Source organism: Danio rerio, chromosome 10, assembly GCF_052040795.2.
Source record: "Danio rerio strain M-AB ecotype USA chromosome 10, GRCz13ab, whole genome shotgun sequence".
Lineage (NCBI taxonomy): Eukaryota > Metazoa > Chordata > Actinopteri > Cypriniformes > Danionidae > Danio > Danio rerio.
Genome location: NC_141030.1, coordinates 44,112,320 through 44,125,964, shown reverse-complemented (window position 1 = coordinate 44,125,964; position 13,645 = coordinate 44,112,320). Strand labels below are relative to the sequence as shown.

General features: G+C 36.8%; 1 protein-coding gene and 1 long non-coding RNA gene across 51 annotated transcripts in view; both read right to left on the bottom strand.

Moving 5' to 3' along the window:
- gramd1ba (GRAM domain containing 1Ba) overlaps window positions 1-13,645 on the bottom strand; it is a 168,734-nt gene that overhangs the window by 23,936 nt on the left and 131,153 nt on the right. For 44 of the 50 annotated variants that reach the window (XR_015501501.1, XR_015501498.1, XR_015501499.1 and 41 more), the window contains 2 exons: window positions 12,830-12,850; window positions 678-762 (listed from right to left, as the gene is read on the bottom strand). Coding sequence is in view for 40 of the 50 variants with exons in the window: in XM_087271324.1 (XP_087127450.1) it covers window positions 678-762; window positions 12,830-12,850 (106 nt within the window). In the remaining 10 variants the exon portion in view is untranslated. Of the gene's footprint in view, window positions 1-677; window positions 763-1,206; window positions 2,220-12,829; window positions 12,851-13,645 lie in introns of those variants that run through there. The other 6 variants (XR_015501507.1, XM_087271340.1, XM_087271343.1 and 3 more) reach the window with 1 other exon arrangement.
- Window positions 4,661-9,875, bottom strand: LOC147835153 (uncharacterized). Its single transcript, XR_015501654.1, has 4 exons — window positions 9,424-9,875; window positions 8,628-8,777; window positions 6,260-8,431; window positions 4,661-4,758 (listed from the first exon to the last, which is right to left on the bottom strand). It is a non-coding gene; the product is annotated as an uncharacterized LOC147835153 (long non-coding RNA).

The following is a 13,645-nucleotide window of genomic DNA, read 5'->3' as shown; positions in this document are numbered from 1 at the left end:
CAGCCAATCACATGGCAGCAACTCAATGCATTTTAGGCATGTAGACATGGCCAAGTCAATCTGCTGCAGTTCAAACAGAGCATCAGAATGGGGAAGAAAGGTGATTTAAGTAACTTTAAATGTGGCATGGTCGTTAGTGAGAGACGGGTTGGTCTAAGTATTTCAGAAACTGCTGATCTACTGGCATTTTCATGCACAACCATCTTTAGGGTTTACAGAGAATGGTCAGAAAAAGAGAAAATATCCAGTGAGTGGGTGTTTGGTGGGCGCAACTGCCTTGTTGATCCCATAGGTCAGAGGAGAATGGCCAGACTGGTTCCAGCTGATAGAAAGGCAACAGGTAACACTTCAACTGAATCTCTGAACACACAACATTCTCAATGACATTGATTCCCCTATATATTTATCATTTTAACTGTGGTCTGATCGCTGCTGTTGTTTTACATTAAAAAGGATTTTTATAACAAAGTCTTTATCGTCATCTTTATATTTATCATGCTAGGTGTGAACATCCTTTAAGTCTTTATTTATTACAGGCTTAAATAGACTCAGTCATTTCAGATGTTTTGGCAATTACAAAGACTTTCTAAACAACTTAACATTAGCTTTTGGCCAAAAGTGCATATACATAATTCAACAAAAATGTTAGTAAAAATCTAATATGCAGTAACACTCACCCACAATGAGGCGCTCTGTGTCGGGCAGCTGCTTAAAGAGTTTCCTGAAGTCTTCATTCCGCTGCTTGTATGTGGGGCTCAAAACCTGAGAGAGAGAGAATAAGAGCAGCCTGATGAACATACTGTACATACAGTCACTCACACACATCTAAACATACAGTCAAAACACAACATACAAAGACCCCATAGAGTGTGTATTCGAGACAAACTATAAAGCGGTCATTTGACAAATGTGTGGCATTGGTCTCTAGCCTTTGCTAAATGCTTGTGTTGTTTAAAGGTACAGTTTATATATCTGGCTGTTTGTATTAAAAGATTAAAATTGTATTACAAATAGTATATAAATATACTCATACATTTTAATACAAGAATTGCTGCTGTGAAGAAAATATAAAACTGTGTATGAAAAGCACCGTCAATGCATTGTGATGCACTGAGATATCGAATTGAACTGAATCGATGGCATGATATTCGTAACCGAACCGTGAGACCAGTGTAGGTGAGACCTGTTTTGTAATTGGTTGCTTACAGCAGGTACTCTCTCTGAATCCCAGTCCCAATCTGTCCAATCACACAAGGCCATTTCAGACTCTTGAACTGCCTCCCAATCATATAGCCAATCAGACTCAGCGTCAAAGCTGAGGACTTCCATCTCTCCAGTCCGTTTGTGGAGAAATTCACACTTATTGTGTCAGTCCTTCCCAGCACACAAGTACAGCTTCATCAGGCCACGCTCAGAAACGACCTGGAGTAACCTCTGCAGCGGTGCTCTGGCATCCCCCGTTTAACTGAATATCAGCAGCTAAACAACAGGCAAACAGTCCTCCAAGGAGAGAAGAGAAAAACTTCTCACACACACCACTCGCGACAGCAAAAGAAGCTCGCTTTCTTCAGAAAATGAACCAATTTTTAACAAGACCCAATGGAACGCTAGTGGTGCTTTCTATAAAGCTGTAATAGTTGAAGTCCAGTGGAATTGCTCACTGTTTTGGGGTTTGTAATGCAGATTGGAGATGTTCCTTGCAGCTCTTCTTGTTTAAGCGTGTAAAATGACACAATCCAGTAAATAACTCTCGAGTCTTGCCACTTCACTTTTTCAGATCCAACACCTCATGATGATTTTCTAACATGGAAATCTGTAACTACAAATCCCAAAAGTCTCAAAAGAAAGATAATGCAGTCCCAGAAAAATCCAGAAGCAAATATATTTGACTTAAATCCAAAAGCATATATATATTTTTTTATCTCTCAAGGAACCCCTACGAAGAAAAAAAAACAACTTGTGGATAAAACAGAAGTTTTCTTCTCTTCAGACAAACAAAAAAGATTTCTTCAGCATGTATAAAAATAGTAAAAACTCCATGCATTCATATCCTTGCAAGCCTACGATGACATCCTCAGCTGAGAGTGACTTCTGGGTAAACAATCCCACAGAGGATGCAAAGTTTCTCGCATTTAATCTCACATAGAGAGCATCTTAAGCTTTACTACGGCAGGAAAGAGTTCTCACTGAGACCTTCTACAAAACAACACTGCCAAGAGGAGTGGGAGGGGCCTCTGAGAATGTTTGTATGCGAGAAAGGAGGAGGGGGTGGAGCCAACAAAAGCCAGCTGACCAATAAAATGCAAAGCAGAGGAGAGAGGAGGGGCTGTGCCAGATGTAGTGAGCTCAATCCTTGAGGCTGTACATTTTTCTCACTCATGATCCTACAGCAAGATTTATACGCTTCTCCTAGGACTGTCATGGTTTCTCAGAAATGTTCCAAAACACTTTTTATTGCCTGTTGCAATAAACAAATGTTTTCATTTTAATGTGAAAACCCCTAAAAAAGAAGCTATTCTTGGGTTTCCTGAGGTGGCAGAATGAGATCAAAATAGTGGGAGATGGAGAAAAATAGAGGATAGAGAGATAAAACAAGTTTTGAGAGAGAATCACAGAGGCCCCCATTGTGCTCCAGTCATTTTATAGTGTTAGTGTTGAGGCAGAGCCAAGGACAACGCCTCGGTCTTCCTCCTCTCCCCCGTTCCTCGCACTCGCACGGGGTGAACGAACTCTAGTGAACTTCCTGCACTGGAGGAAGGGGGGCATTTTGAGGGGATGCCAAATGGGTGAATCATCCCTCTCTCTTTCTCCAGCCTTTCTACCAATCCACTCTCAAGAAAAGAAAAGGTGGTACACGTTATATATACAGTTGAATTCAGAATTATTAGCCCCCCTATTTATTTATTTCGCCAATTTCTGTTTAACGGAGAGATTTTTTCAACACATTTCTAAACATAATAGTTTCAATAACTCATTTCTAATAACTGATTTATTTTATCTTTGCCAAAATGACAGTAAATAATATTTTACTAGATATTCTTCAAGACACTTCTATGCAGCTTAAAGTAAAATTAAGGCTTTACTAGGTTAATTAAGTTAACTAGTCAGGTTAGGGTTTGTGGTATGTATGGTTGTTCTGTAGACAGTCGAGAAAAAGTATAGCTTTGAGGGGCTAATCATTTTGACCGTAAAATGGTGTTTAAAAAATTAAAAACTGCTTTTATTCTAGCTGAAATAAAACAAATCAGACTTTCTTCAGAAGAAAAAATATTATCAGACATACTGTGAAAATGTCCTTACTCTGTTAAATATTTTGAAAAAAAGAAAATAAATCATGGGGGCTAATAATTCTGACTTCAACTGTATATATGAAGAGTTCAGATGCAAAACCCTCTAATTCCATCAGACCTCTTTTCTTGTAAATGAGTATTTTCTATCAGGCTCCTATAAGTAGGTTCAGAAGTTTAAAGAAATTTTAAGAAAATGAAAGTTATTAGTTAATAAATAAACTAACTTTTTTTTTCAAAAATGTCACTTTAGACAGTTCTTTGGTATTTAACAAGGTAGTTTTTCTTTTGCGTCAAAACCAGCTAAATCCACGTCTGCTTTTTATGCAAAAACTATTTGCGACAAGACAAAAAAAGTAGAAAAATCACTAAAGACACAATTAGAAATCATTTTACCACACATAAAACACATTACACAAACCACCTAAAATACATGAATCTGTCAAGTAAGTGGCGGTTCATTCCACTGTGATAAACCAGGAAAAAAGCAGAAGGAAAATGAATGAATGAAATCTGTCAAGAACTGCAGGTGCATAAATCAATTACACTAAAATCGACATTAATTAAATCTTAACAATCTGTTGTAATGTGATATTTGGATTTAATGTAAGTAGAGCTATGTAAACATTGTAAACTAAGCTTGGTAGACTCAAATAATGTAGTGTAAACACATTGTGAAACATCAATATCTGTGCATTGTACATTAATATAAAAAGCTGATCGGATGTATAAGTAATATGAAGTCATATAAATAATGTATAGTTTTATACAATATATTTATCTCTGAAAACTATCTAACATTAGCAAATAAAACACAAGGTAGGGCTACTGGGCGGAAAGAGGATGTCTTTTAGATAAAATTTTAGAAGCTGTCATTCATTCATTTTTACCATGGTCTCTTTTTCATCTCTTGTTTATCCTCATAGCATCCACGTGGGATAAAAGAACGGCATCTTAACTCTGTCGTTCGTGAAATGGAGTTACCGTTTATTGTATAGTAAATCGGACTCATTCAAAGTAGCGTTGCTGCGCAAACAAATGTTATGAATGCATGCTACACTTCCGACTGCACAGTGTGTTTTCTTTTTCTTATAATACACATAATGAGTTTTGAGGTAAGAGACGTTCATTTGCCATTCACTAAGAGTTGGACAGGCTCATCCAGTTGCCAACAAATCATTTCTAAATGCGCTGACGCGGGGATTTGGATGATTGAAAGACAAAACTATTTGTTAAACATGTACTACATGCCTAAAGCATTCACTCAATATCATTATCTCATTTTTGGCGTAAGTGGCGTTTGGCCACTTAGCTTTTGCATCTGAACTCTTAGCCCCCTTTGAATTTTTTTTTTCTTTTCTTTTTTTTTTGATTTTTTCCCAAAGGATGTTTAAAAGAGCAAGGAAATTTTCACAGTATGTTTGATAATATTTTTTTTTTTCTGGAGAAAGTTTTATTTGTTTTATTTCAGCTAGAATCAGGCCCGGATTAAGAACTCAGGGGCCCCTGGGCACATTGTCTTGTAAGGCCCCCTACCACCCCTATAGTTGAATTTAAAAAATAAGAATAATTTAATAATTTTTAAATAAAATTAATCTATAATTTATTGGCCACAAATTTAAATAAATGCTATATAGTACATATGTATTTATAGTCTACAAAGATTTAACTTATTTTTCAAAGCATTGAATAAAAATACTAATAAAACTATACATATATATATATATATATATATATATATATATATATATATATATATATATATATATATATATATATATATATATGGTATTTTAATGTATTGCTTTTACAAACTTATAAAGCATATTATTGCCATGGCATATAACGCACAATGCTTCTCCAATCCAGTTCTATGAATCTGAGTCTTTCATAATACAAACACTGATTTATTGTATCTCCTCCTCTCCCTGTATTTTCTCTACTCTTCTCGTGATGAAAACTTGATTATAAACCTAAAAGTATACGAAATCACACATACTATACCTCTTCTCTCCCGTCTCCCTCCTCTTCTGGGCCTTTCTCTCTCTCTCTCCCTCTCTCTCTCCTTTTCTATCTGTCTCTCACACGATGAATCCAGTCCGCGCTGCGCTGCCGTTAGCCTCCTCCGACTGGTTAATGCTATCTCATCATTTAAAGTTACCATAACGTCTTCTTCTGTACCTCATTCTCCTGATCAAGGGTCTGTTTAAAGATGGTGTGTATGGAAAATGCCTCAATGAAGATGCCTCCTCTCCTCTTTCTCTCGCGTTTGCTAAATCCACTTGTCCACTCATTTTTGATCTATGACAGATATAACGTTACACTAAAGTCCGCTTAGTTTAGTGCGGGTTATTACAAAACTGACGTTTCCGCGCTTGACCAATTACAACATTCTGTTTAGTTAAAGAAAAAAAGGCAGTTTAAATATAATAATAATATTAATGTGTGATCGCGATTTTTTTGCTCAGAGGAAATACAGTTGTCTGAGCAATATAGTTTTTGCAGAGAGGGAGGCACCTATAATAAGGCTAAACATTATTAAATACCCACGAGACACTTGTGACTTTATATCACATTTCCATTATTTTTTAAAAATGTTTCCTTCCTGTTAAAAATAAATATATTTCCAATCTGATATGTAATGGGGAGAAAAAAAGTAGCACGAGTTTAGCTGATGGTGGATTCGAACCGAGTTTATAATTTATCGCGCCAAAAGACGAAACTGTGCGCCTTACAAGTGCGCCACTGCGGCTACAATATTTCATAGCTCTTCACTCATCATGTCTCTATCAATCAGGCATCGAGGGGCGTAAACCCTGAAAAGCTTATTCCAACTAGATGCGCTTTTTGCAATTAGCCAAAAAAAGACACTCCGAAATTGTCCTTTTTTTCTCTCCCCTCGCAGGGGCCCCTAGTGCGCACGGGCCCCTGGGCCTGTGCCCATAATGCCCATTGGTTAATCCGGCCCTGGCTAGAATGAAAGCAGTTTTTAATTTTTCAAACACCATTTTAAGGAAAAAAATTATTAGCCCCTTTAAGCTATATTTTTTCCGACTGTCAACAGAACAAACCATCATATAGTTAACCTAATTAACCTAGTTAAGCCTTTAAATGTCACTTTAAGCTGTATAGAAGTGTCTCGAAAAATATCTAGTCAAATATTATTTACTGTCATCATGGCAAAGATAAAATAAACCAGCTATTAGAGATGAGTTATTAAAACTATTATGATTAGAAATGGGTTGAAAAAATCTGTTCTCCATTAAACAGAAATTAGGGATAAAAAAAACAGGGTGGCAAATAATTGAGGGGGGCTAATAATTCTGACTTCAACATATCAAGAGCCACTGGACTCACAAAATCCTGGAGGGACTGAATAAGGTGTCGATGGAGATGCTCGACGCTCTTTCTGCCACCACACATGAGATGTGATTATTTACAGTCTTGTCTTGTGGCATATACAGTCCTCCTCCTTCACTGCTTGAGACTATATTTACATGTGAGCACTTGAGCCTGCAGTCATCTGCCCACCCAGGAAAAACAAAACTGAGAAAGTCTGATGCTTTCTGATAAGCTCACACTTGGAAAGTGTCCCGGAATCATTGTTTCCTGCTGATCCTTATAAACAGGGGCCATTATCTGCACACAGATGCTGGTTTTCACTTCAAACATCCTGTTTTCCTCTGTTTATGGTGACACGGAGAAGCGTCATGCCAAAGTCTACAGATACACAAAGACTGTTCCCTTGCATTACTATGAATGGGGAAAATTGCAATGCTCTGTTTGGCCACTACAGCAAATGCAAGCCCCGCCTTCCTGGTGAAAATAACCAATCATCAGCCTTTATACAGCTATTCAGTTTTGTGGGAAGGCGTCTGTACAGAATAGCTTGTTTGTTATGGCAAACGGTCATTTGGTTACTATTAAAACAGCCATGAAGAGGATTGGTATATTATATAACATATAACCCAACATATAACCCAACTATGTTATACTATATGGTATAACATATAACCCAACTATAGGTTATTACAGTACATTCCCAACTATGGGTTATTTTAATCCAAAGCATTGGGTTATTTTAACTAAATGTTATTTTTTTCCACACTGGTATGACTATTGCGACTAGTACTACTATTAATTTTATATTATGGTTGTGTAAATAAATAGTATGCAGTTTTCAAAACTATTAAAAATGCTTTATTTTCATTACATTTTAAGTTCCAGACACTTTAGAGCTTTACTCCGTTTAATATAGATGGATATAAAGAGCGCATTTGTATTATCAATAACTAAAAGTGTTGGTACAACGGATATAAAAAACACAGAGAGGTACATAAAAATAACAATATTATCGTGTTACAGATTAAATAAACATTACAATGTAAAAACAACATTACGTGCGCATATTAATACAGCTGCTCTGTGTCAGTTAAATCAGGTAAATGTTGAAATTCAACCTTTTTTAACCCAACTGGTTGAGTTATTAAATAAATAACCCAATAAAGGTTAAAAATAACCCAACAAAGCACCAAATATTTAACACAACTGGTTGAGTTATTAATTAAACAACCCAATAAAGGGTAAAAATAACTTAACAAAGCACCAAATACTTACCAAAACTGGTTGAGTTTTCATTAAAAAACTCAATAAAGGTTAAAACTAACCTAAACAAAGCACCAAATATTTAACACAACTGGTTGAGTTATTAATTAAATAACCCAGTAAGCAGGGATAACCAAACTTGTTCTTAAAGGGCCGGTGTCCTGCAGATTTTAGCTCCAACCTTAATCAAACACACCTGAACAAGCTTATCAAGGTCTTACTAGGTATACTTTAAACACCCAGGCAGGTGTGTTGAGGCAATTTGGAGCTAAACCCTGCAGGGACACCGGTCCTCCAGGACCGAGATTGGTGACCCCTGCAATAAAGGTTAAAAATAACCCAACAAAGCACCAAATATTTAACACAACTGGTTGAGTTATTAATTAAATAACCCAATTAAGGTTAAAAATAACCCAATAAAGCAACAAATATTTAACACAAATGGTTGAGTTATCAATTAAATAACCCAATAAAGGTTAAAAATAACCCAACAAAGCACCAAATATTTAACACAACTGGTTGAGATTTTAATCAATTAACTCAATAGAGCAGAGGTGGCCGACCCTGTTCCTGGAGAGCCACCTTTCTGCAGATTTCAGTTGCTACCCATATCAAACACACCTGAACCAATAATTAGGACCTGAACGTCACGTGATAATTACAGGCAGGTGTGTTTGATATGGGTAGCAACTGAAATCTGCAGGAAGGTGGCTCTCCAGGAACAGGGTTGGCCACCCCTGCAATAGAGGTTAAAAATAACCCAAACAAAGCACCAAATATTTAACACAACTGGTTGAGTTATTAAATAAATAACCCATTAAAAGTTAAAAATAATCCAACAAAGCCCCAAATATTTTCAACTCAGCCATTGGGTCAAATAAATAACTCAAAGATTTTTAAAGTGTACATAATATTAAATTAAATTAAAGGTCAATATGATATTATTCAAGAAACATCTCATGGATGCATTTGGGACACATCATCAGTGATGTATCCTGGGATCATTCGGGGCTCTCAATATCATACACTCTCATACCAACATCATACACTCTCACCCATAAAATGACATACAGTTATCAGAATTTGCAAATAACTTTCATAATTTATACTCTGAAAGAAGGTAAAACACTGTCCCTTACAAAAAAAAAAAAAAAAAAACCACACAGCTCTGCTTACATGCAAGGGTGAACAAGCCCACACATTAGACCGTTTAATTGTTCTTCAGTGAATAAAATGTGGAATCTTTGTTTATACTGTCAGCATCCTGCTTCTCAGTTAAGAGTTTCAGAAATCCAATATATTTTAATATGAACTTAAGCTTTCTCAAACAATTTAATAAAAACTAAATTATCTGAGCTATATAGTGATTTTAGATGCAGTTCAAGCAGCAGAAGCAGAGCAGCCTGATCCACGATTGAAACAAAAACACAGTTTACACAGAGAGAGAGAGAGAGAGAGAGAGAGAGAGAGAGAGAGAGAGAGAGAGAGAGAGAGAGAGAGAGAACACTGTGGTCTTTGTTCTGCGGTGCACTTTCATTAGAGTGATCCAGAGGTTATGACCGACTCTGAGACACGAGCACAACATCACAAAGGCACTTGTAAAATAATGAAACACACCATTGAGCTGGCTGAAAAACAAATGCTGGAAATGAAATGTCAGGTCAAACAGCTTTACACAGAAGGAGGAAACCATATCTAACATGAACTCTCTGTGAAGGCACGATTTAACTAAAACACGAGATCCACATGACGGGGTGTGTAATGATGTCCACATGTTTGTTTGTGACATTCTCATCATACAACAACTGGGGTCCGTTCTTCATACTTCTCTTAAAGAAACAGTATGTCATCTTGGCCACTAGAGGGTGTGTATTCACAACAATTAAAAGCTAGTTTGATGATAGTGTGATTGATGAGGCTTTCACACCAGACATTGCATGCGCGACTAGTTTACGATATTCATGTGTAGTCGGATGCTTGAACATTTTGAGTGTACTTACTTCTTTCGCGCATCAAATCCACTATATGTATGCAACTTACTTTACAATGGATCAGCACCATGGAAGGGGCGTCTGTCTGCCTGCTGACTTTAGTATCATTGCAAAATGGCTAAAATGGATTTTAATGAGAGAGTAACTGCACTGTGTGCTTTAGGAAGGCTGAAAAATGGCGTAATATCGTTCATCAAGTCCTCCAGAAGCTGATCCTGGAAAAGGGCCACTTTTAGCAGTACTTCCGGCTATGGTTGCACTATACTGAAATTCAGTACCAATCTATACTGAAATTTTTAAAACCTCTACTAACAATGAGCACGCTCTTAAACCATTGGGTTTAACCATTGGGTCATTGTCATTGGGCTCATGTGTGTTTTAAAGCCGTGATTAATCAGCTAATTCCTCATATGTCAGCTTATAGACAAACCAGCTGATCGATGGGACTTTAAAATGCTCCAGTGCCCCTGTACCTGTGGTTACTAGGGATGGGAAGATTAACCGATATGTATCGATACGCAGTCATGCGCGTGCACGATGCGAGTGCATCGGTTGAGCAGCAGAGGATGAATGAAATTTTGGAAGCAAATCGAGATGCATCGGTTTTTGCGAGATGCATCGATTTTTCCGAGATACAGCTTATATTTTTAATATAGAATGTATTTTTTATTTATTAACAAGTGTTGTCAACCTGTTTTTGGCGCATAATTTAATCGACCTACATTAAGTAAGCCTTAGCAACGGATTTGCGGATGTGTACACTCACACTACAACTCAGTGTATCAGGTGTGCGGATGAAGCTAGTGGAGCGCCCTCAGAAAGCGCGAGAAGCAAAACAAACATTTTATTCCTCACTGAGTTTTAAATCTAAAGTATGGCAACATTATGGATTTAAGGATGGACGACATGACAGGACAGATGCAATTTGCAAAATGTGCCGCGCATCTGTAAAATACGCGGGCAGTATGACTAATCTGAAATCTCACTTGAAGCGACGCCACGGTGTTGTTGTGAAAGCATCTTCCAGTGTTTCTGCATCCCCGGCTTTCGCACTGCTTCAACCAGCTCCAAAAGTGGTGAGAAAAGCATTGCAAGTTTTTTTTTTCCATGCGCAACAGTTCTGCTCGCTCTACGCCAATAACGAATGCTATTGCATTGTTCATCTGCAAAGATATTCAGCCTAGTGTCACGGAGAACGAAGGTTTTAAACACCTCCTCCTGTTAATTTTTATTTAATTATAATAATAATAATATTAATAATAATAATGATAAAAATAATTGGGTGTCACGGTGGCACAGTGGGTAGTTTGACCACCTCACAGCAAGAAGACTGCTGGTTTGTTATATTTTTATTAGCCTGTTGTTTACAGTGACAGTGATGTTTCAAAGCAGCATAACACTGCTAGTTCACGACCTTAAGTTTGGAATATTCAGTGGCAAAATATATCTTTGTAAAACTTGTTTTCATAGTTGAAAAGTTAAATCACAATTCTTGTTGTGCAATGCTAAATTTATTTATGTTGAAAGAGTGCAAATATATACATATTTTTTTAATATATATTGCACTTATACATTCTGTTTATCTTGAAAATACTTAAATAATATGTGCTATATGTTCTAAAATGGCCCTCTACTGTAAACTGACACTCTGGCTCTGAGAGAAGAGCCAGTTTGTAAAAAAAAGTCTTGGTTTTGCTTGGTTTATAAATAATCAAACTCATTCAATGGCACAGCATCCTCTTTCACATAATCTCATAAACTTGATCTAATTAGTTAGTGCTGAATTATCGCATTGTATCGTGATATGGGTGTGAATCGTATCGTGTTGCATCGCAATATGTCACAAATGTATCGCTAATATATCGGATCGTATTCTTTGTATCGAGATGCGTATCGGATCGGCATTAAAGCTTAGATGCCCAACCCTAGTGGTTACATTTCCCGCTAACAATTGAGCGCTATTGAGCACGTTCTTAAACCATTGGGTTTAACTAGTGGGTTTAACCATTGGGTCATTGCCATTGGGTTCATGTGTGTTTTAAAGCAGCCATTAATCATTGAATCGTTCTTATGTCAGGTTATAGATAAACCAGCTGATCGATGGGACTTTAAAACGCTGCAGTGCCCTGTAACTGTGGTTAATTTTCCCGCTAACATTTGAGCGCTATTGAGCACGCTCTTAAACCATTGGGTTTAACCATTGGGTCTAACCATTGGGTCATTGTCTTTGGGTTCATGTTTGTTTTAAAGCCGTGATTAATCATCGAATTGCTCATATGTCAGCTTATAAACAAACCAGCTGATCGACGAGACTTTAAAACGCTCCAGTCCCCCTGTGGGTGCATTTCCCACTTACATTTAAGCACTATTGAGCACGCTCTTACATTTACATTTAATCATTTAGTAGACGTTTTTATCCAAAGCGACTTACAAATGAGGACAAGGAAGCAATTTACACAACTATAAGAGCAACAATGAATAAGTGCTGTAGGCAAGTTTCAGGTCTGTAAAGTCTAAGAAGGAAAACATTAGTAATGTGAGAATGTTTTATTTATTTATTGTATTTATTTTATTTTATTTATTTATTTATATTATAGCTAGAGAGGCAATTGCAGATTAGGAAGTGAAGTGGGTCTTAAACCATTGGGTTTAACCATTGGGTCATTGGGTTCATGTGTCCAAAGGGACCTCTTCCAGAAATCATGCTGATGGATGATACTTATTGTTACTTATTAGTTCGCGGACAAAGAATAAACCCTTGATAACGCCATTTGAATGAGAAAAAAAACAGCACAATATTAAACAAATGACCCCAGACATGCTGATAACACACACACACACACACACACACACACACACACACACACACACACACACACACACACACACACACACACACACACACAAAACACATGACATAAAGATTAAAGAATAAAGCAGACTTACGTTATACCAGCTCTGACTTTTCTGCAAGTTTGAAGCATCCCATTTCGATGGTGGAGAAAATAAGAGAGGAAGAAAGAAATATTACAGTCTTTAAAAGTTATTCAAATATACATACCAAAAACTGGCATTATACTTATATACACTTATAAACACTGTATACACACACACACACACACACCACAGGGTTTAATTCAAAATCTGCAGATATACCTGTGCGATTTCCATTATAGCACCCATCCATCTCAATGAAAAATGGTATAATCCATCCATCCATCCATTCATCCCACCAACCTAACCATCTATCTATCTCATTGAAAATCTATCTATCTATATTAATGAAAAATGGTATAATCCATCCATCCATCCATCCATCCATCCATCCATTCCTCTATCCATCCATTCCTCTATCCATCTTTCTATCTTTCTATCTATCTATCTATCTATCTATCTATCTATCTATCTATCTATCTATCTATCTATCTATCTATCTATCTATCTATCTATCTATCTATCTATCTCAATGAAAAATAGTATAATCCATCCATCCATCCATCTAACTATCCCATCCACTTACCCAGCTATCTATCTATCTTAGTGAAAGTATATATATCTATATGAGTGAAAAATGGTATAATCCATCCGTCTGTCCATCCATCCATCCATCCATCCATCCATCCATCCATCCATCCATCCATCCATCCATCCATCCATCCATCCATCCATCCATCTATCTATCTCAATGAAAAATAGTATAATCCATCCATCCATCCATCTAACTATCCCATCCACTTACCCAGCAATCTATCTATCTTAGTG